The 26,214-nt window shown below is 36.4% G+C and overlaps 2 protein-coding genes across 4 annotated transcripts in view; both read left to right on the forward strand.

Moving 5' to 3' along the window:
* pasha (partner of drosha) overlaps positions 1–26,214 on the forward strand; it is a 144,958-nt gene that overhangs the window by 110,381 nt on the left and 8,363 nt on the right. The window contains exons 1-4 of one of the 3 annotated variants that reach the window (XM_069501040.1): positions 21,932–22,280; positions 24,385–24,646; positions 24,782–24,910; positions 25,872–26,014. In XM_069501040.1, coding sequence (XP_069357141.1) covers positions 24,388–24,646; positions 24,782–24,910; positions 25,872–26,014 — 531 coding nt within the window. In that variant the 5' untranslated portion in view covers positions 21,932–22,280; positions 24,385–24,387. Of the gene's footprint in view, positions 1–21,931; positions 22,281–24,384; positions 24,647–24,781; positions 24,911–25,871; positions 26,015–26,214 lie in introns of those variants that run through there. The other 2 variants (XM_034972425.2, XM_069501039.1) reach the window with 2 other exon arrangements.
* LOC117985387 (BRCA1-associated protein) lies at positions 8,990–17,133 on the forward strand. Its single transcript, XM_034972084.2, has 11 exons — positions 8,990–9,275; positions 9,854–10,091; positions 10,674–10,838; positions 11,005–11,180; positions 11,526–11,696; positions 12,724–12,826; positions 14,095–14,186; positions 14,442–14,628; positions 14,755–14,904; positions 15,353–15,470; positions 15,747–17,133. The coding sequence occupies exons 1-11, from the start codon at positions 9,197–9,199 to the stop codon at positions 15,897–15,899; spliced, it is 1,632 nt and encodes a 543-aa protein (XP_034827975.1). The 5' UTR covers positions 8,990–9,196; the 3' UTR covers positions 15,900–17,133.

Here is a 26,214-nt window from a genome sequence, read left to right on the forward strand (position 1 = left end):
CATACAAATCAGTACTTCGGAGATGAATATCTATTTGAAATTTCCATAAGGTAAACGTTTTTTCATTTGTAAGCCTTTGTATACGAGAAATTTCGTCTTTTTCCTCCATTTTGGTTTTCACGAGTTTTCACAACTCACAACTTTTTCTTACACAGTTTTATGTTTATTATTTTTACGGTATAGGTGTTTTATTATTTATTTTTACGTTTATCGGAACCACTGGTCTGCTACCATGTTGAGTTTTATTGTATATTAGTTTTTAATTTTACGGATCATTAAAATGAAACCATTTTACTTGGCGTCCAATAGACCACAGACAACTTTATTTTTCTTAAATATCTTAAACTAACTCTTTACTCTATTACCATAGATTCGCTTAGATAGACTAGATATTTTTAAAGGCAAAGGAAATAAATTAATTTCTATCACTCCCTCCTAAAATTCCCCGCCCTCTGAATGTTGAATGTGTTTTAATGTTAGTGTATAGTCCTTATATTAAGTATCTATGTAAATTTTTTAAAATTAACAAACTAAAGCTATAATTTGTGTATCTATGTTTCTCTGTTGGCCTTCCCATGTGTGTGTCTGTTTATGTGATCCCAGTTGTAATATTATATGTAATAGTTATATTATGGCACTAACAATAAATTAACCCTTCTATTACAGTAAACAGTTTAAGATCTTAACTGCACATTTTTACCGGCCAATCTCCTCTGTGTCTCCTTCAAGCTACTTGAGACTGGCAAAGTGCATTGTGCTGACATGGCACTGGAAAAAGCCATATATTAAGAGAAGAAGAAGTGAGAATAATGACATTGTCACTTGTTTTTTTTAACTGCCTGTACGGCTCTGGGTTCTAATGGATTGCCAATAAGTGCTTCAAAAACGGTCACACTTAGAACAAAAAATATATACATGTGCAGGCTCAGAACAAAATACCTCTATAAGGTGTCCTATTGTGACTTTAACGTTAAAGCAAGATAGCTTTATGCATTTAAGCTTTTATTAGAACGTGATGAATAATTAATTATTTTATGTCCTTGTCACTGTGGCCAGTATTTTTGTTTGTCATTTGTATGTGTCATTGTATTTTGTACGTGAGATTGCTATAATAAGTCAATGTGAGATTGTGACAAACAACGTGTAGTGAGGTTATGTTGATTCAAGTATTTTAAAGATAAAATTGATTTGTTTTGAAATTGAATACCTACAATTTTTTCTTTTTCTGAAAAATGTTAGGGCCCAGAGCCTTAAAGCCAAGTGAAAAAAAAATTTGTGAGGCGTGAACATCGTGCGTGAAGGATCAAAAAGACTAGAGCTGTAAACTGTAAAGCCGGTCTGTGCTGGCGGTCGTAATGTTTTCTGATTTTGCTATTTTCAATACCTTTTGTAACTATTTAAAGCCAGTTTTTAGTGATTTCACGCTACGTTTAGCAAACCAGTGAACCTAACCCACGCTAAGTAAGCTGTCAGAGATTCTAGTGTTTTGAGACCAAAGAAATTTTAAGTTTTCCGTACCCATGTTTGAAACAGAGACTTCCAGTGTTTTGAGACAGGACTCCAGTGTTTTGAGACAGAACTCCAGTGTTTATTTACGAGACAGGACTCCAGTATAGTTGTAGTTAGGTACTAGTTAAGTTTAGTGAACATTTCTTACAAGAGGGGCTGTATTCCAGGCTGTTCAGGTTCACTGCAGGTTTGTAAATGCCATTGTAATACCGTCATAGGTATCTACTTTAATCCTTGAATGCAATTTTTATTAAATTCCTTGAACTTGATGACAATATGGTTCACGCATAGGTTTTTCTTTAAGTATTGGGCGTTCCGATCCAGTGATAGATTCTCTTGACGATTCGAAAGCACCTATTTACAAGTTTATTTGAATAAAGAAGTAGGTATTTCTTTAGTTTTTCTAGACCAAATTCCTATCATGATCAACACATCGCTGGCTCACTACAGAGCACGGGTCACTTCTTAGAGTGAGAAGGGGTTTAGCCATAGTCTACCACACTGGCCATGTGCGGATTGGTAGACTTCACACCCTTTGATAACATTATGGAGAACTTTCAGGCATGCAGGTTTCCTCACGATGTTTTCCTTCACCGTTAAAGCAAGTGATACTTAATTAGTTAAAACACACAACTCTGAAAAGTTAGAGGTGCATGCCCTAGATTGAACCCCCGACCTCAGATTAGATGTGATTAGATTAATTGAGTCAGATTTAGTGAACATGTTATGAACTTGTGACCATACTAAGATACTCATATTTTTACTTTTCAGGTTTAGAAAATGTCCTGCATGAATTTCCAAATCGTGCAAAAGATTTGGATCTTTTTATGACCTGGATTCATAATATTGATATCTTGAAACTAAACTACTCGGCACCAGACCCCAGTCCTCAGGCAACTTTATAAACTGTTTTAGGATAAGGAAGAGTGATTAGGATTAATTTTGGTAAAAATAAAGATTAGAATCCAAAAATTTCTATTATTTAAAAATATGTGTTCAGATTAATTATTATAGATTTTTTTTAAATTTACATGATATGTTAAATTGTAAGGGAGTCAAATATTAATAAATAATTAATCTGAACACAATCCTACCTTCCATAGCAGTCCTATATGTATGTATTATATGTATAGGTATGAACCTATAAAGCAGTCTATATATATAGGTAGGTATGTACATATTATTATGAATATTAGTTCCGTTCGTCAGATACAGATGGCGCTACTAAGCTGTTGCCACTATTAGCTCGCGAGATAGTACTCTATTTCCATATGTTAAAAGTACTCTGTGACTCAAAGATTCGGCACTTGGCACCACTTGGCACTTATTATTGTAGCCAAAGCCCCAAAGAGTATAAGTGCTACCATAGATTAATATGTACCTATACCTCGTCAAATTTTATTTCTTAGAAAGCAGCGCCATCTAGTAGTCATAGACAAAACTCGATATTATTATAGGTACTATATATAGCTCAATTACCACTGACTGACTCACTCATTGACATAATTGTTCTCCTAGAAAGAGATAGAAAATGATATAATAATGTATGGGACATATGTTCAGGAGTGGGATTCGAGTAGGGAAAAATTATGACATTTCAGAAAAACAAGATGGCGGCCGACCTGACTTTTGTAACTTTTTTGTTTTCCAACCGATTTTGTTTAAACTTGCAACAATTGAAAATATTAGCAAACGATTTTTAGAAAAAGTGTAAAAAATTGAAAAAACAAGATGGCGGCCGAGATTATCAAAAAATTTCCTCCTGTAAAATTTTGTATGAAACTTTTTTTTTTCACTAATACTTTCGTGCAGAAGACAAAAATTCCTTTAGAGCAACATATGGAGAGACCTGATGATTGAGGATTTTGGAGGCGGGTGAAGGGCACGCTCAAGGTATTGAAGATAGGTAGGAGGTGCTCGAGCAAATGTCATTCGAAACCTCATCCAATTGCCAAAAATTAAAAAAAAAATTCAAAATTCCGAAAAAAAGATGGCCGCCATACAAATTTCATCGGCGTCCATCTCGGAGGGTATGAAAGATGGAAGAGTGGTTTCTTGGCAAGAGATGATCAGGATCTAAAGGTCTATTCGATGAATGGAAAAAAAATTCAAAATGGCGGAATTTATTTTTTCATACAAAATTTAAAACTTTTTTTATTTATTCAAAATGGCGATTATAGACCTCGAGAGCTGCTTTAGCAGCTCGAGCAGCGAGCAAAATACTAGTATATGTATATACCTACGTACTATATTGAATACTCTTAAAATGTCTACTATAGATCTAATGAACAGTGAAAATGGTGAAATAAAAAAAATAGGTTGTGACATCGGATTAACTAGGAAAACGTATTTGATACTATATCCCTAGTTAATCTGGGAATACACAACTTATTTTTTTGATTTCCCACCATTTTCACTGTTTCCATTAGACTGACTTTATCATTATTATTAATAAAATGGAGGGATTAAGGAAATTAACAAAAACAATAGATACTTTTTATGATTTATTTAACAATAACACTTATGGCTAGCCTTATTTTTGGCACTACGCCGTGGCCTCAGGGTCTCCAGCTCCACAGCAAATGAGACAAATAATAATATGTAATTCTCAGAGAGGACACTGCCAATGTTGTGTTCCATATTAAGGGTCCTTCGCTGTTTTCAGGGAATTAGCGTCAATCCATCGAGACTCATGCGATCATCCCGAAAGTGCAAGAATAATTTTATGTGGCAAGAAACCTGATTGTATCATTAAGAGACTTGTTTGCTATCTTGTTTTCTGCGCACTTGTTTCTTCAACTTTGTAATTATTTCCTTCAGCTTCGGTTCATTTGGCGTCAAAACTGTAAAAAAATTAATATTTTTTTCAAAATTAAATATCCTGCTAACCGAATTCTGCCTATGGCCATCTTTGCGCAACTAGAGGCGAGATCAGGAACAGGAAATACAGCTGTATGTGGTCCTCAGAGGTACAGGGGTGTTACACCTTAATTTCCCAACTTTGCTTAAAAATAAAAAAAAACCTATTTATAAGAATGTAAATGAAACCCTTTCATATAATGTTCCACTTTAAAGTCGTACATTTTGCAATTGCATTGCATTATTTAAAACTATAGTCATTTCAAGTTAATAGCATAAGTAGATACTTGTAATAAGCAGGTGTGACAGACTGTATGTCTGTCACACCTACTTAGTCATAATAATAAAATAGAAGTATTGCTTTTTTACATTTTTGGTACAAAACCTTAACAATTATATTATTATGTTAGTTTCAACCGATAGACTTCCACTCCACAGCTCGGTGAAGGTGAAGCAAAACATTGTGAGGAACCTACATGCCTGCTAATCCGCACTTAGCACTCTGCATCCAATCCGTCGTCCGTCCGTCTGTCTGTCAGTCTGTCACCAGATTGTATCTCATGAACTGTGATAGTAAGAGAGTTGAAATTTTCACAGATGTATTTTTGTTGCTGCTATAGCAACAAATACTAAAAAACAGAATAAAATAAATATTTAAGGGGGCTCCCATTCAACAGACATGATTGTTTTGCCGATATTATAGATACTGGTACGGAACCGTTCGTACGCGAGTCTGACTCGCACTTGGCCGGTTTTTTTGACTTTGCTAAGTAACTTATCGACAGATTACAGGTAGAGTGATTAGGTATTACTTGAGTTCAGCCGTTAATAAAATAAACAATCAAAACATTTACCTTGTCCGTGTATAACAAAGCAATTTGACATCTTGATAATATTTACATACCTACTTATACTTAAATATGAAAATGAGTCCAAAATCTCTAAAACTGTTTGTGCACTGAACTTAACACTGAATAGGTATTAAATTTAATAAAAGAAGTCCGAAATCTCTAAAACAGTTTGTGTAATGTACATATTCGTCCAAGTTTGTGCACTGAATTTAACCCTACGTACTTAGTATAAAAAGTAGTTCAAAATCTCTAAAACAATTGGTGCGCTGAACACTTTTGAGGATAGTTCAACTCGACGCGAATTAGCAATGAAATCACACCAAAATTATTAGAAAAATAATCACGGATTAAATGACAGCAGATACAAATACAAATGGCGGCATGGGCGGTAACCACAGAGTTAGAACACTGGCACCGATTCTAAGCACAACCTAATTTTAGAGTATTCGCACCCTCTTCTTACTATTGTAATATGAAAAGGACAGAAGCAGTTTGACATTTCTAAATTTAATTTTTAAATGGTAAAACCCGTGATTTTAGCACGCACTCGCGAACCTACTGTTTAAATTTGTATTGTGCACTAAAATTTAGAGTCTTTAAATGTGAAAGTCATGTTCCGTTCCTTTTTTAGCATTAGTAAAAAGAAAAGGATGCAGATATTCTAAATTTAGTTTAGAGAGAGACTAGAGAATCGGGGCCACTATAAGGCTAAGCGCGCACAGCGAAAATAAATCGTTGCAAAAAAAAATCGCAAATCTGTGAACCATCAAAATACATTATCATCCACGCACTGCGAAAAAAAATCGCGTGCGATTAATATTCGTTACTGCGGTGCGATGCGAATTTGATAATGATCAAAGAACTTCCTGTTATATGCACGAAGATCATTTTGTATTTTTCTTCTTCAAATTCCTTTTATGTAATATTAAGTAGTAAATTATGCATATTTTCCTTGGACGATCTAACCTATGGACTTGTAACGCGCCTAATATTACGAATAAAAATTTCTGTCACTTTTGGTGCGGGACGAGGAAACACTACATAGACAACTTGACACACTTACTTAACAAAGTTTTGTGTCATTATTAACACACACATATCTAAATCTTCAACACTACTACATTTTACGCACACTACTAAGTTATATACATCAACATACAAAGACATTACGAGTGTAAGACAGTCAAATTGATTTGCGATGCTACCGTATCGATATTTTAAAATATATCGATAGTTTTTCAGAAACAAAAGTAGAAGTAAGAATTTATTACTCGTATTTAATTACTTAAAACCAGTGTTTGGTCAGCGTAGCGTATTCTTGCATACATTCACCTCACTTAATAGGTAATTATCCCAAAAACTAATAATGCAACGTAAAAATAAGAAAAATATTTATTTAAAAAATATGCACATACTTTTTTACTTATTTTATATCATTTTTAATCTTTTGTATTTTTTTATATAACGAAATTTTCATTTAAAATTTCTATAGTGAAAATGTGCTTATTAATGACCTTGGACGTTCTAATCTAGGTTAGATCGTCCAAGTTAATGACTTATATTATTATATAATACAAAATAAACCTGACCGCGCAAAAGCCTACCAAACATAATTAGTAGGTATATCAATCAATAAAATGTTTTTTTCTTTCCAATCAATCATTTATTTATTGCGCATTGGGTTTACATGGTAATTCCAATATGGTGTACTCTTTGTCCAAAAAAATTAAATGTAAGTTATTAAATATTACACGTATTGCCCTTACAAATTAGCAATGCAAAAATTTTCTCAATAAGCGGCAGGCGCTTTTACCCCACAGCAAAATTCCGTAAGACAGATATGATACTATGAAAATAAATTAGTAAACACACACGGTGGCCTCTTCTATTTTTAACACGTCATTATTTACCATTAGGTTAATGTTATGTATATTCTTGGCGATTCTCTCTGTAAAAATATCGAAATCTGTAAAAATAAAACGATTATGATAAATTATTACCTAATCCTCATCCTTGAGAAAGGTACACCTTTTAGCTACATATTACCCAGTTCAGAGGCACCCTACCCCGTTTCGCGCCTATCACTAAAATTGCGTTGCTTTAATATTTTTTTAAATGTATTAAGTACGTGAAATCACAGAAATCGACTAGTTTTATTACAAGTATAGGTAGCGAAAAAATTGTGGTAATTAATAATAACTATTCTTTACTTGACTTGAAGACGGTAATTTAGTCGTTAATAATAAAGAAAATGTTTTCATCGATATCGATAATCGAACCGCAATCACTATCACATGATTCTTAAAAATCGAACCTTATGTCCTACGCAATTAAATCTAATACTGAAAAATTTTGTAAAAATAACACTATAGTCTCGTGGGGAGTGCGGTATACTATAGACGGAGAGCCAGGACCCAAAATACTGTTTGAATTTACTAAGGCTAATTTTTATATAGTTCATTAGAATGGTTGCGTACACAAACATACTGCGGTCAGTCAAGTGAACCTGAGAACAGTGACTCAGGTGCGCTATCAAAGGTGTCGTACCTGCGAGGTAATAAAATGAATTTACTAAGGCTGAAAATTGTTATATAACTTGTATATTGCATATAAATAAAAGTTGTAATGGTTAGTCAGCAGAATATGGGGACAGAGCTGGTCAGTATGCGCAAAAAATTAGCCTTAGTAAATTCAAACAGTTTTTTGAGCGCTGGCTCTCCGTCTATAGTATACCGCACTTCCCACGAGACTAGTGTTATTTTTACTACTACGTAATTTCATGCTGTTCACGCGTATTCAAATTTTAACCTAATTTGTATATATCGAGGGTTGCAATTGTTTAGAAAAAACAAAATATAGTCTCGTGAGGAGTGTGACTCGTTTCTACCGAATTATTACGTACTCAATTACTGAATCGGTAAAGTTCTCGATTGTTATTTTATTATAATAATTTATGTAATTTAATTTATAGAAAGCGTTTATTACACCAAAAATACTTACTTATGAAATGAAATTCCATCTTTTTGTAAATTTGATGTGTTTGATTTGTTCTTGCACTCACTAACGGCACAAACAGGCATTTTTCACCCAGCGTGTAAAACGTCGTCACACATCGAAAACGATTCTGACAATGACAAAATCGATTCCGCAAACAGTGTTTATAAACGCAGTGGATTAAAAATCCATTACTATTGACAGAGGGGAATAATCATGCGAGGCGCGTCCTTAGGTTAGATCGTCCAAGATATTTTCTTTTTTGAATCCATATTTAAATGTTCACTCTATTTGATATAATTTATTAAATGTTCTTCATGTCTTGTTTTCATGGTGGTACAGTAGGTATTCACTGATTTCGGCTCCCTGTCTTTCGTGGTATGCAAATAAATCATGGTGCGCGTAGGAATAATAATATTGCGATTAAATTTTGTATTGAACATGTGGACAAAAATCGCATCGCAGTGCGCGCTTAGCCTTACTCCTACCGGACAATGGCGGCAGTGGGCGGAGTGGCTATTATGACAATGTGGCCACTAAAAAAATTAATTGAATTTTTAAATATAGTAACACTTGCAAATAAAAATGTCTATGACCACTAGTTGGCGCTAGTTATTATAGTCCGAAGCATAGAGATAGTAATCATTCATCCATAGATTATCTACTATATTACTAGAGCTAGAGCATTCATCTAAGGTCCGAAGAGATTTCTTCGAAGACGACATAGCATGAGTGCTACCTTCCACCCAGTAGGTATATATAATGTACTCTGTGCCTTCCACTAAACCTGTGCATTTTGGTTTCTCTTTTGTTGTGATTTCGAAGCAATTTTGTTAAGTATATTTTTAATCGCTACGGATATTGCTTCTTTTGTAAAATGTACGGATCATACGGATAATGAACGTACGGATTTTGTAAATTACGGATTATGTATTTGAAACAACTGTTTCCTTTGTAAAATTTTGAACGATAATATTGTTTAAATGTCTGTTTCTTTGTGTGTTCTGCGTATTGAAATTGATGAAGAGCTACCCGAAATGGGCGATTCTTCAGCTGAAATAGGTCTGTAAAGTGAATAAATTTGTATTAATTTATAGTGCTTGTGAAAACAATATATTGGGAAGTTTAGTGATTGATTTTTCATTTTTTGCTTCAACAAAGGACAAGACAAGTGCATCATATTATTGTAATATTCATCATGGAATGTTTTTCACTAAACCAAGTCAAAAAATTTAACTTTTTGTCTAGTCTTAAAATAATAAAATACTGGTACTGATTCTGAGCTCAACCTAACTTCTTACTAATGTAATAATGAAAAGGACAGACGCAGTTTGACAGTTTTAAATTTTATTGTTAGATGTTAAAACCAGTGATTATAGCGCACAGTCGCATGCCTACTGTTTAAATTTGTAGCGTGCACTAGTCTTTAAATGTAAAGTTCATGTTCTGTCCCTTTTTAGCATTGTTAAAAAGAGGAGGATGCGGATACTCTAAATTTAGTTTAGAGAAAGACAACGTCTACAACCGTGCCAATACTTGGTTAAAGATTTATATCTTTTGCCCTTAAAATTTGTATTAATAGCAACGTTATTTGCATATGGAGCAAGAGTATTGCACATTCAATTATTTATTCTATTCAGAATCTGCCAAAGAGCAAAAGAAAAGAGATAGAGGTGAGCGAGACTCCAAGACAATAACAGTGGAGACATATGCCAGTGTACTAATGGGCCCAAACACTGATACTGGCATCCTACCAACTAGTTCTCGCCTGTCACCTCCAGAGACCAGCATTTCAGAGGATAGCGAGTCAATAAGTTTTTTCTGTGGCAACCCATTAGTTGAAGTCACTAAAGGGGTCCTCCATTTATATAAAGAAAAGTAAGTTCTATGTGTATTGTTGATTTTACTATTGTGTTTTGCTCTGCCTGAATAAATGGGGTTGTTCGTATTAAGTCACCCTCCCGTAAGTAAAAGTGTGACTCAGTGGGAAAATAAAATTCCTCTTGAGTTTCAGTATGACTCAAGAGGAATTTTATTTTCCCGTTGAGTCACATGAGGCAGGATTTTCAGACCACATGGATTTAGAATTATGACATCCATATTACTACAATCATTTTATGTACTGTAAAAGTGGATTGAATGAAATATTTTTAATTTTTTTTACAAAAACATAAATAAGTCATAATACTTGCTTTTAATATTCAATCAAAAAATTATGTGCCTTTGATTTTGTCCATGTGGATATAGGTTAGTTTAATAAGTCTGCAGGAACTTGGTAGTCTGTTAATTTGGTGCATGAGCTGTCTCTATTCCAAAGTTCAGCCCTGACCTCCATTCCAAGTTTCAATCATTGTAGTGTGAAGGAGTAACAAATATCCAAACTTACACATTTATAATATTAAGTAGTAAGATTATATTACCAATGAATATTTTTTAAATTTTAAATGTCTGTTGTTACAGTGAGTTGAAAGAAGCAGAAGAGGCCAAAACACTGTGCCTACTTTCCGTGCCAGGTGCTCTAGGTGCAGCTGATCTGTTGGCATTTGCTGCGGCCTGCCAAAATGATGTCTCACATGTGAGAGTTTTGAGGGATGGATCACCAGATCACTATATGGCGTTGCTTTCGTAAGTTATTGTGATTTTAAATATGTCTGTCTACCCTTTTGTTTGGACCCACAGTGTGTTTTAGTTCTCTAATACAGCTCCCTATTTTTCAAGGAAGGGAAATAATTTCTTATGTCATGATGTGACTAGTTCTATAATTATCTGTATTGTGTAATATGCTCTGCAGATTCCGCACATGTCAGTCAGCCCGCGAGTTCCACGCGGCGTTCTCTGGCGTCCCGTACAGCAGCTTGGAGCCTGAGGCACTGTGTCACATGGCGTGGGTGTCGCGCGTGGAGTGGGCGCGCCATGGCAGTCCGCCCGCTTCGCATACTGAGCTGCCCACCTGCCCTGTCTGTCTAGGTATCGTAGTCAGCTCGGGAGTTCCCCGCGGTGTTCTCTGGCGTCCCATACAGCGGCTTGGAGCCTCAGGCACTGTGTCACATGGCGTGGGTATCGCGCGTGGAGTGGGTGCGCGACGGCCAATCGTTTTCCACATATACTGCGCATTTGCCCACCCTAACAGCCTAAAGAGATACTTCATACAATCGCAGGACAGAGACGCCTAGACAGCAATCCTGTGGGATCATTTCTGCATTCACAATTTCTAGCTAACTGGCGATTGTAAACCTCCAATGCGATCGGTTTGTCTCACGGTCAATCATGTGGTTCCTTTTATTTGAATATTGGAATGTTCTGTGATTGCAGAGCGCATGGACGAGAGTGTGGCGGGGGTGTTGAGCGTGCAGTGCGCGCACGCGTTCCATGCAGAGTGCCTGGTGCGCTGGCGCGATGCGCGCTGCCCCGTGTGCCGCTGCGCGCAGACGCCCGAGCCCAGGGAAGACGCGATCTGCTTGCAGTGCGAGAGTGACGCCACAGGTATGTACACCATGACACTGTTAGTACCTTCCTGATACAAAAGGATGACTACGACGCCATTTTTTATTAAAATGTAATAAACGGCTCTATCCCTCTCTCTCTCCCTCCCTTTCCCCTCTCCCTGTCCCGACCCTCCAAATAATACCTCTTTAACCTCTTTTAATAAAATTCTACCATAAATATATGAAAACTATGCCATCAACGATCGTAACTAGATTCTAGAGGTAGTTACAGAACATGTGCAAGTGTTGGGATGTGGGTAAGCAAAATGTGATGCAAATAAAAGCAAAAGTTAATGTAATCAATCCAAAATACAAATAAACTTACACTACGTTTTGTATACATATACAGGGTTACAGGAAAAGAGGACACGATCCCGTTAAGGGGTTATAGTACTGGACAATAGCTATCAAACGACCCCTAAAGTGCTTATGCGAAAGTGTACCGTTTTCGAGTTATTAATTTTTTTATTTTTTTCTTGGTAAAGGGGTGTTTCCCACTTTAAAAATTAATAAAAAAAAGGAACAATGTATTTCATTAGATTTTTTTTTATTTCTTGCTAGTACATATCCTTGTTAATAATAAACAGTTATAAAACAACAAAAAAAATCTTCAAGCATTTTAAAATTACAGCCCAAAAACTGTACAAGTTTTCGATTTTTAAATTTAATTCTTTGAATAACTTGCAAATTTTCTGTAAAAATTACTATGGCACTTATCCTGCGGATTATTTTAAAAACATCTACGTTTCGTTAGCTATCCATTGGTACAAAAAAATTACAAAAAAAAGGGACCAGGTAGAAAATTCTAACAAATGCTATTGCCAAAGAATTAAATCAGAATTAATCCAAGGTAGCGAGTGACTTAGCTGTTTGTAGCATTCCACTACTGTACTGAAACTTAGTTTAATTTATGTTTGTGGTTTTGCTATGAACAAAGATTCCATTCTATCGTCTAAGCGCCCTTAGTTTTGTAATGACGAAACCCTTAATGATGTGTTTAAAGTGTTGATATCTCTGATGTACAGAGGGCGACGGCGATGAGTCCAGAGAAGCCACGGGCATAGCGGAGGGTTTGGAGGCGGGCTCTCTGTGGATCTGCCTCATCTGTGGACACGTTGGCTGCGGCAGGTAAGTAATATCAACCTTAACGAGTTTCTTGCCGGCTCTTCTCAGTATGTACTTAGAACCTTTTTTCCAAACTGTAGTGGGAATAAAAGCATTCGGTTGCATATTGCAAGCGAATATAGGAATTAGTATTAGTATGTACACATCCGTATTAGGATGGTTTCACACGGCATTAACACCGCACGTTTTTTGTAGGGTAAATCTTATCGAATACGTAAACTATGCATACATTGAGTGTAGAACCGTTCCCACCATTAAAACTGTACGTTTTTTGTAGTACAAACAACGTGTTAACGAATCTACATAATACACTCAATTTATTATAATACATACTAATATTATAAATGCGAAAGTGTGTCTGTCTGTCTGTCTGCTAGCTTTCCACGACTCAACCGTTCAACCGATTTTGACGAAATTTGGTACAGAGGTAGCTTGCAATCCGGGGAAGTACATAGGCTACTTTTTATCCCGGAAAATTTAAGAGTTCCTACAGGATATTTAAAAACCTAAATCCACGCGTACGAAGTCGCGGGCATCAGCTAGTTTATAATAAACGCCAGTCCGTATTCGGTAAATTTATCGTGCAAAAAAAATATTGGTGGTCAATCAGGGAGACTAAGACCAGTCTTAGTCTCCTGATTTGTACTTCTGGCTCTGGCCTGGATGAAAAGTGTGATTTTTTCCATTAAATTTTAAATCGAAATAATTATTTAAAATTTTATACTAGCAACATTATTAGTTAGTCATTGAAAGTATAACGCATATAATTTAACTCCTCACGCACTATTTTAACTTGGTGTTAAAAAGTACGATTACTGTATTTTTGACATGACAGTTTTTTTTTTTTTTTTAAATTATTAACATAGAGAATGTTTAACAAATCCAATTTAGACACAGCAAAAAACCAAGAAGGTTTAAAAAGTGTGTCATTCCGTCTACTTCTTAATATATAATAATAATAGTAGTGTTTCTATTAGTAGTTGACCCATAGAGTTAAAATGGCGCGCGAGGAGCCCTTTTGTACCTATGTTTTGTACTATATCTACATTTATTGTCCATGATTGATCACTATCACTCTCTGAACCTCTTCCTTTCAGCTTTTGCATCCACCATTTTTTATCAAAAATTTTCTTTTATGAAGTAAAGATAATTCTGTACCGTTTAAAATAAGATATAGTCATTAGTCACTGTAAGTGTAATAAATAGAAAATTTAAGGATGGCTATCGAAACCAAACCAGTGTTTTATTCACTGACTTAATTTGTATTTCAGATACGAAAAGGGTCACGCAGCTAAACACTTTCTGGCTTCAAATCACACCTACGCTCTGCAATTGGGATCCAATAGAGTTTGGGATTATGCAGGTAAATAAATAATAAATAGGCCTAATAAGTAGTTTACAGGTACAGAAGGCTCTGCAAAGATGAAATGAATAGCGACTCTTGTTAAGATGATTAAGAGCACGGCTCACACAGCACTGTGGCACATAATAGAGTGCATCATCATTCATCAATCATCCATATAACCACCAGGTGAGTTCGCAGTCAAGGGCTAACTTGTAATCGATTAAAAAAAGTTACTATAGAAGCGTTTTCACACAAGGAGTCATTCACTTGCAGGGGACAATTTCGTTCACCGTTTGGTTCAAAACAAGGCGGATGGTAAGCTGGTGGCCGCTGAAGGGGGCTTGGCTTCGGACGCGGCGTGCGGCGGTGAGAAGCTAGACTCTGCGCAGTTGGAGTTCACATACATACTGACACAACAGCTCGACAGCCAGAGGATGTACTATGAAGAGAAAGTTGCAGAGTTAGTATAGTATTGAAGCGAAGCTTCCTTTCGCACGTTATGCGCTTGGATTTTACGCATTTTGCGCATGTATCTTTTTAGATATTTCTCGCTTTGTGTAAAACATCCTATTTTTTCATTTTTAAGGCTAGAGTCAGATCACACGGCTCTGCACTGTGCTGCAGAGGAGCGCGCGTCTAGCGCCGAGGCGGAAGCGGCGGCGTTGCGGCAGCGGGTTGCCACGCTGGAGCGAGAGAACAAGCAGCTCGAGCGCAAGCTGCAACATCTCACTACCAAGTCAGTACTTCCTGCAAAGTATTTCCATTTGAAGACCAAAAAAATTACAAGCGACAATATTGTGTTGGACGACAAAAAGGAACCAAAATTATTAATTTGAATGAAAAAAAAGAGTATTTTGCCTGAGTTGAATGTGACGTCATCCACCCCCCGAAAAGTAGGTAAAAGCCAATCAGGTTAATAAAAAGGTTAGAGTTTTAAAAGCTTTAAAATTAAAAAATTAACCTTCTCCTTATTTTAATTTTTCTTTAACAATTATTATTATTATGTAAGTAAAATCACATTAAGCAAGATTATCGTGTAAAAAATCGGTCAAGTGCCAGTAGGACTCTCACACAAAAGCTTCCGTACGATCGTACAAGAAATCTGTAGCGATTCTCCTCTATCTGGGAGGTACTACTAAGTATTCTGTGGCTATAACCTTGTAACATGCGTCGGCACTCGACAGGGTGTCGTCTCTGCAGAGCGAGGCGTCGGAGGAGCGCGGGCTGGCGACGGCGCTAGCAGCGTCGCACAAGCAGTGGCAGGAGCGCGCGCAGCAACGCGAGGAAGCTTTCCTTGCCGAGGTGACTATGTATTCCTGTGTTAATGTATAGCACGAATGACGTATGGTACCTGCCATTTACATCCGACAAGGTGACGCACACGCCGCAAATTGAAATAAAGAGGTATTGCAACCAATGCCGGGCATGAGCTAGTTGGTATTAAACCTGTGTCACACGGTGAACAAATTATTGACATAACTAATGTTTGAAAATCCCGTCTATTCCTCATTAAAACACCACGATGGACGAACGGTTCATATGGGGGCAAAGTTTTCATAAATCTCGCTTTACCTGCAGGTGGCAGAACTGAAAGAGCAACTGCGTGATGTGATGTTCTTCGTGGAAGCGCGTGGACAGCTGGAGAAGGTGGAAGGAGCTTCCCAAGACGAGATAGCGTCGGCCAGCGTCACCGTGCAAGCGCCTGTCAAGCCGCGCCGCAAGCGACGATAGAGTACACTCGCCTTTATGTTAGGGCCGGTTCAAACTGATGATTCTCGATAGATATTTCTGATCTCTTAAATTTTTTAAAATTTAATAAAATTTTGTCAAATTATTATTACAGTGCGTGTAAAAAAAGTAGTCCAATCTGAAGTTGCAACATGGCGGTTTGCGCAGTTCATAGACCAAAGATTAAATACGCCTCGTATACGGACTAGACTACTTGTTTGCTTTAGACTACTCGTATACGGACTAGACTACTGATTGACACCTAGCTGATCTTACGATCAGTACACACCAGAGCCAGAGCACACATGGTTCCAAAAAGGCGCGCTTAGTGATTGAGTCTGTTATCTTCATAAGTAATCACCTAATTAAAAGTGAATTTTCCAAATTTTTAAGCTGGTTGCAGACCAACAGCTTAACTATGTCAAAGCTAAGATAACTATAAATAAACTAGAAATTAGTAGAGTGGATGTGCAAAGGGATAGGAGACACGGGAGCGACTTTGCTTGACTCGCGTAGCATTGGCATACACAGCTATCTTAGCCTCACATAGTTAGTTTACATTTTTAGGGTTCCATACCTCAAAAGGAAAAACGGAACACTTATAGGATCACTTTGTTGTCTGTCTGTCTGTCAGTCAAGAAACCTACAGGGTACTTCCTGTTGACCTAGAGTCATGAAATTTGGCAGGTCTTATAGCTGATATTAGGGGAAAAATTTGAAAATCGTGAATTTGTGAAAAAAAAAAATTGTAGTCATGAACTAATAATTAGCATTTTCAATTTTCGAAGTAAGATAACTATATCAAGTGGGATATCATACGAAAGGGCTTCACTTGTGCATTCTAAAACAGATTTTTATTTATTTTTATTCATCATAGTTTATCGTGCAAAATGTCGAAAAAATACGGCTGTAGTACGGAACTCTCGTTGCGCGAGCCTGACTCGCACTTGACCGGTTTTTTAGCAATATCTCATTTCGGTCCGAGTTTTTTATGTCCGTATTTTTACGGACTCAGATCAAATGAGTGCATAACCGCCCTTAGTCCATATTTTTGCAGGTCAGTGACCATCTGTAATCTGTATACTCTACTAAACTTTTTTTGTATTTTAAAGTTAGATTTATTTAAAATTTGTAAATATAAATGTGTTTAGTTACTAAGCAAAATCAATTAATAAAAATAACTTTGTAGTACAATTTTTAAAATATCATCTATACTAATAAATAAAATTGAAGTGTCTGTCTGTAATTTCAAAATAACTAACTCATATGGTCTTGTGCTCATATGGTTATTTGAACTGTACCTTATATTCTCATGATTATTTGAACTGTACCTCATATGCTCATTATGGTTGTTTGAACTGTACCATAACTGAATCACACGTTTTTAAAATTTTTGTCTGTCTGTCTGTTTAACAGGCTAATCTTCGGAACGGCTGAACCTATTTTGACGGGACTTTTACATACAAGTAGAGAATTGACCAACGAGAGACAAGCTACATTTTTACCGACTTTCAAAAAAGGAGGAGTTGTGTTTTTCTACCTATATACACCGAAACCTCCGAGATTTCTGAACCGATTTAAGTAATTTTTTTTAATCGATAGACAAGCTTTGCGACAGTTATCCCATAACAAATTTGGATTCCAACTCCTGAATCCTGATGCTGTACGGGACCTGACCACTAAAAGTGATAGATTAGATTTAATTTTAGTATTTATACAAATTATAAAAAATATATTGGAGGTATCTACCAAGGAAATACTATTCTATTCCACTTTTTGATACGCCTTACTCACAACCTTGAATGGGAAGCTGAAAGAAATCTCTGTTTAGACAAGCATTTCTAATGTAACTTAATTTATTACTACTATGTAACTACAATTTTGGTAGGTACATAAAAAATAAACAGACTTTTTTGAACTCGAGGACCCAACTCCTCAGGCCTGTGTAAGGAACTGCAATCTTAAATTGTGAACCATACATTTAAATGTTTTTACAAAATTTGGTACTCAGATATCTTGCATCTCGGAGATGGGCTACTACCATATGTAAAAAGTACTCTGTGGCTACTACAGATAGGCTACTTTTTGTCCTGGAAAATCAAAAGTTCCCACGGCCGTAGGTATTTTCTCACTATTAGTGACTATTAGTTCTAAGTACTCTTTATGGCTCTCTGTCAAAGAGTATCAGTAGGGTGATTGCCACGAATCTATACTAAAACCGGATTTAGTACTTAAGGATATCACCGAAAGAAAAATAGACTATACCATTGTGATAAAAGTTATTTTCCTATGATATAATCAACTGGAGAAAACGTGCGGAGCGAGAGCCACAAATCTGTACAACGGTGTCCCACTCGCACGCTAGAGTAACCATGATTTTGGGTTTTACATAACAGACTCCAAAAAAATGTAAATTTAAGAAATATAAAGGGCAAAAATCAGTCAGCAGCAGATTTCTATCACTGTTTTTCCAAGGCTAAAACTTGTGGGGCTTGACCACGCTGGAATTGGAAAGGTATACGTCAACTGGTCACGACTACGAGGGTGTGCGACGCGGCGTATCTTGCAAAGTTTGTTTTGCGTCAGCGATCTGCCACGTGTAAGTACGTCGTGAAGATTGGACATTGGCTTTTGGAGCGTTAATTAATCGGCATCATCACAATGTACCTACCGTTCGAGAAATTGGAAGGTATTAGTAACTACAATATCTGGAAATTCACACAAGCGCCACATCTTGATCATACATGACTTATGGTCATGTATTGAAGGTACAGAGCCCATTGACCCATCTAGAAAGGAGAATGGGCACTTTTGTATGAGTTGCGTCCCCAGAGTGTATCAAGTTGTGATATATGTCATTTCAAAGGTCATGATAATAGCTTCATTTTATTGTATGACACCAACAATGAGTTGCGTGCAGGGAAAGAATTAGGAAGCATTTAATTTCATTAATCCAGTGAAAGTCTGAATGAAATAAAAATATATTTTATTCAATTAAACTCTTACAAGTACTTTTAAATCGTCATATGCATCTACCACTGGCTCGGAATGCCTTTCCCACCGAGAAGAATCAGCAAGAAACTCGGCGGTTGCTCTTTTAAAGATTTGACATACATTGGGGCTGATTCTCTTGTACACGATCTCTAAACTAAACTAAATTAACAGGTCTAAATCTAGTGCTATCCTTTTCCGCAATCAACATTATGAAAGGGATAGCAATAGATTTAGACGTGTCATTTTAGTTTAGTTTAGAGATTGTGTACAACGGAATTAGCCACAATATTATGCCATAATTATCTATATAAAAAAGTTATTGCAGTTCCGCTAAAACAGTGTTATACGTTTTTACATTTATTATGTTTTTTAAACAAAGAATATTGGACTTTTAGTTTGGCTTATATTTGGGTGCTGGCATACCGTGAGGTGCGTACCTATTCGTACGGTGCCGGGGCGGGCTTGTGGGGGACGGCGTCGCGGCGTGTTGTTACTTGTTGTGACTTGTCCCTGTAGTCGGTTACTAACGCGGCGCGCATACGCACACACATTTTGCTCTTTCAGATCCATACTTTTTTTTGTATTTTTGACCTCTGCACGTTTAAAGGACTTGAGTTTCTACTTATACTTTGCTTGTGGCTAGTTTTTATGGACCAATTAGCTGATTCCCGCGACTTCGTCCGCGTGAAATTAGGTTTTTTAAAAATCCCGTGGGAACTCTTTCATTTTCCGGGATAAAAAGTATCATTATCTATACCCATGCAAAAAATCACGTCAATCCGTTGCACCGTTGCGACGCGATTGAAGGACAAACCAACAAACAAACACTTTCGCATTTATAATAATGGTGCTGATTGCAGGAGGATTGGATACGTTGTTAAGATGGCAGAACTTGTGAATCATTGTTATCATCCACATTGTGTTAGATGTGGCCGTTCCCTGGCTCTTGTCTACTGAGCCGGTGGCGATCTCGCTGTCAACAGCGAGAACGCCACCGGCTCAGTAAACAAGATTTAGAGGCAAGACCTGGATTTGCAGAATATGTATGGATCAGTTACGTATACAACAAGTAAGTTCATATTTTATTTTACAATGTCAAAGCACATTTCACTTTGCACTTTTATTTGTGAAATACCTACGTATATTATAAGTAGGTATTTCATACGTGTAAACACAAATAAAAGTGCAAAGTGATATGTGCTTTGATATTGAAAAATAAAATATGAACTTACTTGTTGTATACGTAACTGATCCATACATATTCTGCAAATCCAGGTCTTGCCTCTAAATCTTGTCTACTGAGTCGGTGGCGTTCTCGCTGTCAAGCCAGGGAACGGCCACATCTAACACAATGTGAATGATAGCAATGATTCACAAGTTCTGCCATCTTAACAACGTATCCAATCCTCCTGCAATCAGTACCCTTAATGCGAAAGTGTGTTTATTTGTTGGTTTGTCCTTCAATCGCGTCGCAACGGTGCAACGGATTGACGTTTTTTATTGCATGGGTATAGATAAAGACCTGGAGAAAGACATAGGCTACTTTTTATCCCGGAAAATGAAAGAGTTCCCACGGGATTTTTAAAAAACCTAATTTCACGCGGACGAAGTCGCGGGAATCAGCTAATTGGTCCATAAAAACTAGCCACAAGCAAAGTATAAGTAGAAACTCAAGTCCTTTAAACGTGCAGAGGTCAAAAATACAAAAAAAAGTATGGATCCGAAAGAGCAAAATGTGTGTGCGTATGCGCGCCGCGTAACCGACTACAGGGACAAGTCACAACAAGTAACAAGAACAACACGCCGCGACGCCGTCCCCCACCAGCCCGCCCCGGCACCGTTCGAATAGGTACGCACCTCACGGTATGCCAGCACCCAAATATAAGCCAAACTAAAAGTCAATATTTTTTGTTTAAAAAACATAATAAATGTAAAAACGTATAACACTGTTTTAGCGGAACTGCAATAACTTTTTTATATAGATAATTATGGCATAATATTGTATATCAAAGCTTTAAAAGAGCAACCGCCGAGTTTCTTGCTGATTCTTCTCGGTGGGAAAGGCATTCCGAGCCAGTGGTAGATGCATATGACGATTTAAAAGCACTTTAAGAGTTTAATTGAATAAAACATATTTTTATTTCATTCAGACTTTCACTGGATTAATGAAATTAAATGCTTCCTAATTCTTTCCCTGCACGCAACTCATTGTTGGTGTCATACAATAAAATGAAGCTATTATCATGACCTTTAAAATGACATATATCACAACTTGATACACCACTGGGGACGAAACCGCCCATTCTCCTTTACATGCTCTTGCTCGTGTGCAATATATTCGAAATGCAAACACAGCTAAGCAAGCCTGGGATGAATTAAGCGCAGTGTTTGAAGATGAAGGATTTGGAAGACGTGTAGCTTTATTAAGACCTATAGTATGAATGCATACTTTATTTTTATTTTTTTATATATACTTTGAACATGTAACGACTCTTGTCCAGCAGTTGGCAGAGCTATTGAGGATACTGAGGTTGCAGAGATTATCTTGAGGTATAAATCATATTTTATGCAAATATGCTTACCCTAGTTAGCAACTGTGCGAGTAGGACACCGTCCGCTTCCAGACTTCTCGTTCGGGCCCGTTTTTTGTGAAAGGTCCGCCATCCGGTTTTAGTATAGATTCGTGGTGATTGCCTAAAACCTGCATCAATCATTATTACAATCTCAATTGCTGTGATTGGTTGAATTTGTGCGACTCTTGTTGCAACAATGCATTGTAGCCAATAGTGAGCGAGCGTCACGGGCAACTCTATATCTCTTTGGACAAGGCTCTCTTCTGAGCATAGCTTCTGAGGCTCTCTTGCTTGGACAGATCTTCTTGCTTGCTTGCGCTTGGCACGGCACTTCATTGACATTGACAGGAAGGCGCAGTTGCACGGTTGGCTCAATGACCTAGGAATAGTTATTGTTTACTCATTGGGTTGGCTATGGGTTGGCTGCTTGTTGGCTGTTTTTTAAAACTGGTTTTACGGCTCTGGGTTCTAGGCTTTTTTGTTGGCTGTAGTAAATTTGTTCCCTGTGGACAATTATTATTAACATTTTAAAATTAGCCTTTTAATTGAAATTTGATATTTCTGTATTGCTGTTCTTCATTAGATATATTTAAACCACAGCCATAATATTTTTGATTAGTAATTATAATTCACGTTTCTAAATTCTAACCTAAAAGTAGGCCATCGATCGATAGACTATATTTGAGGTGGCATTTGGCAGAGGTGCTGACGCCTGCGGCCTGACAGACTACAGAGCAGAGTACATTGATCTGGTGAAGAGAAGAGACACATCCTGCTTGCTACGCCAACATTCACAATTCAAGCATACCATTAGTAGGTGAGGTGAAATTTGTCCTTACTCCCTTGTAAAGCGGTCTTTGTGCACTGCGAATAATTTGACACATTTATCGATATGTTATAATTGGTTAAAACTTTAACAGAATTAATATTACTACTGTTAGGCCATTGCGTGTATTTGACGTGTGTTCTTTCAGGGACCAGGGTCCAACTTGAAATATCTGCATGCGGCCAATGTGGACGATGTTTCTTTTATAACGGCATTGCAAGAGATTTAACTCTGTAATCCCTTCAGAGTAGGTCTCTCGCAGCTCCGTATTTTTCATCGCTTTATTTGTACCATGGCTATTACCGAGTTAAACAGCGAAAGTCTGCAGCTGACGATGGAAAAAGTCCAAATGTTTGCTTTCTTTGGATTTTTATGCTATCGTTATTTGTGGATGATCTTTCGTCTTCTAGTTTAATTCACTCAAACCAGTAAGGTAAACCATTTATTTTAAAAGTCTCAAACCATGGAAGTTCTCTGCAAATCTATTAAAGACTTGCTTTTTCCTGCTATTTCATCTGCGTGGAAGAATTTATAGCTTTTAGCACATTGGGGATAATAGTTTAGCTACCTATTAGTGCAAGAGTTTTCATAATAAGATCATTAATCATTAGTTCTGAAAACTACCGCCACATCAAAACTCAACAAAACATACTTCATTATATTTTAGTAATAGATAAGCAAGCATTTATTATCTACTTTTTAAAAATAAATGTTCAAAACTGATAGTTTGATGGATATTTTATAGACATTAAGTTCATTATAGTAAAGTAAGGTAGAAGAGAAGCCATTTGTGACGATCAGCATTTATATACCTTAGAGTTATGCAGAAGATCACATTTCTCTCGTAACTTGATATTTAGGATACCTAATTTAATTCATTTAAAGAAAAACTTTTTAAACTTTGTCTGTACAATAGTGTCAGATACCTTTTCAAAACATAAAATGATAGTAAGAGAGAAAAATCCAAAATATTAATTTTGATTCTAATAATTCTTGTTTTTGGTTTATGGTAAGGTTTTTATTAGTATGAATTATGACTACTGTCTGTTTGAAATAAACTTTGTAATGAAACTATTCAACTGAAAAATATCTGTATATTAGTAATAGTAATATGTATATATTTTGGAAAAATTTAAACAGGAAGTATTATTACCAAAAAAAAAACCGACGTCAATAACCACAAACACTAAAAATTTAAAAATAATTTAATTTATTACCAACTATATTAGGTATACAAGAGTTAACGTAGTTCTACAATAACATTTTGTGGAGCTGGTGCCAAATTAGCCGCAGTGATCCGTCTACTCTTCATATTGTTTGGCCCCACTGTATTAAAATATGCTATGCCTGGTTAAACACCTACTGTTTACTAAGCTATTGCACTGATCGAGAGCAATTTACTCTTATCTATTGAGGAGTTCTGTTCTCCATCTCCGAAGATATACGTCAGATCTTAACCAAACTAAAATGGGACCACCTCTGCCCTACGAAACAAAAACAGAATTACAGTAATCGCGTAAATCGCAACGGTAAAAGTAGTTCGCGCAGTAAAGCGCAAACTAGCGCCGACGAAAACTGAATGTACACCAATCTATATTTTATAGACCATATTGCTTGATTTTAAAATTTTAAAAACAAGAACAGAGACCTGTGCTATCTCACTCATATTTCGCGTGGACAAACATGGCGTGTAGTTAACATTACAACCAATAGCGGACGAACGCTCACTATTATTGGTAGATATATTTTCGCACTATTCTAAAATAAGATTTCTGCGCAGGTACATTGGTGTAATTTATAAAAGTGGGTAGTACTGTATCAAATTAATTGGATCTCTAAAAGTAAATTGGGAAGAAATATTCTATTCTATTACTAGCTGATGCCTGTGACTTTACCGCGTGGATTTGGGTTTTTAAAATCCGGTGGGAACTCGATTATCCAGGATAAAAGTAGCCTGTGCCACTCTTCAGGTCTTTAACTATATCCGTGCTAAAAATCAGTTACAGCGTGATTGAAGATCAAACTAGCAAACAAATACTTTCACACTTTTTGATATAGTTAGCCTGTGTCACCAAAGTTTTGCCAAATTTTTAAGGGAATGAATGAAATGAATGAAGAAATTGAAGCAGTACCTCCACCAACAAAGAAACAAAAGTTTGATGATGAAAATAGTCATTCAGAAACGGACTTCACAGATGATGTTGGAGATAGTACAGAAGTTAGTAAAAATAGAAATGACACAGATTACAACAATGTCAGTTCTGAAGATATGCAGAAACTACGAGAGTTCAAAGTCTTGGATGAGGTGAAGTCTAATGAGGAAGACAGCAATGTTGAAGACTCTGATAGTTCTGATGGTATTTATGTACAAAAAACCCTATTTATTTTCATGAAATCTTTGTTTGTTTCAAGAAATACATATTTTTAATGAATTGTATAAATTATAAGTTATGACAAATTATAGGAATATAAAGAAGTAAATATTTTTTTAGATAAATCAGAAGGTTTGCCAGATGAGGAAATTGAAAAAATGTTAGAGGAGGATCTTCCAGAAGATTTTAAAGTGGAACCTAAGCCTAAAGAAAAGCCGTACATTACACGTTCGAAAATTGTGCTTGAAGGTAACTTGCTAAATATAGGTATCATTGAAAGTTACAAATCATTTTAAAAGAAAATATCAGCATGTGATTTTTTCGAATGTTATTATGTTTTTAAAATTCCGTATCTCCAAAGAAAAAAGGAACCCTTATAGCGGTTTGGTTGATGCATCTGACGATACGAAAGCACTTGTGAAATTTTACTTGAATAAAAAATATTGATTATATTATTATATTACGCACTTATCCGATCCGAGTCTGTGAAAATACGAATATAAAAAACTCGGACCAAACTCGGATATTGCTTACACACGATCTTTGATTCAAATCCAAGCTATTGAGTTGACATCTACGTCATATTATGTCCGATTTGATTCCGAGGTATGTACAACCGAGATATTCTCACGGATGACGGAGAGGACTCGGATGACGGAAGTTCAGTGCGTAATCGCTCTTACGACGGTTACGCACTCATTCGATCCGAGTCCGTGAAAATATGTTGCTTTTTGTTTTGTATGGGAACTTATGACATATGTCGTAGATAATCGCTGGTACCTATTCTCACGGATGACGGATAAAACTTGATGACGGAAGTGTAATCGCCGTTATAGGATCACTTTGTTGTCTGCCTGTCTGTCTGTCATGAACTGTTAAGGGAATCACAATCTATAGGGTAGGTACTTCACGTTAACCTAGAATCATGAAATTCGGCAGGCAGCATTTTTTTATAGCACAATGGTGGTTTTTGTTTTTTTTTTAATGATGATAACATCGCAGAAAACCTAAAAAATGTTATTTTATGTACGATGGTATGGAACCTTTTGTGAATCCGACTCGCACTTGACCGGTTTTTTTAACACTGTTAACCATTTTAAAAATGTGGCGATTCTGTTACCAAAATATAAACAAGTAGGGGAATTGCTTCATGTAATATCAAAAGCATTATTAAGGACATTGTTTCAAACTTACAATAACTCTATTTCAGAAAAGGGTGTCAATCAATTCGAAGTACTACCTTTAGACTGGATGATGGTGAGGCATCACAGTGGTATGCCCATTTACTTGCATAAGGGTTCGCGAGTAGTAACACTGTCGAAACCATACTTCCTTGGGAAAGGAAATATCAGGGTGAGTTGGGAACCATTTTATGTAATCTTAATATAAACACGGACATGTATTTGTTGGTTTGTCCTCCTTTCATGCATCATTGGAACAACAGATTGACATGGTTTCTATAAGGGTCATATGAGTGTCATACATTACTCTTTATCCTGGAAAACTAGTTATTTCTACAGGATAACCTAAATCCACTTGGATAATGTTGTGGG

The sequence above is a fragment of the Maniola hyperantus genome, chromosome 9 (assembly GCF_902806685.2).
Source record: "Maniola hyperantus chromosome 9, iAphHyp1.2, whole genome shotgun sequence".
NCBI lineage: Eukaryota > Metazoa > Arthropoda > Insecta > Lepidoptera > Nymphalidae > Maniola > Maniola hyperantus.

Coding starts and splice junctions, on each gene's coding strand:
- LOC117985387 (XM_034972084.2), top strand. CDS start 9,197: ATGTCTGTTTCTTTGTGTGTTCTGCGTATTGAAATTGATGAAGAGCTA. Junction 14,187..14,441: donor TAGAGTTTGGGATTATGCAG/GTAAATAAATAA, acceptor ATTCACTTGCAG/GGGACAATTTCGTTCACCGT. Junction 15,471..15,746: donor AGGAAGCTTTCCTTGCCGAG/GTGACTATGTAT, acceptor CTTTACCTGCAG/GTGGCAGAACTGAAAGAGCA.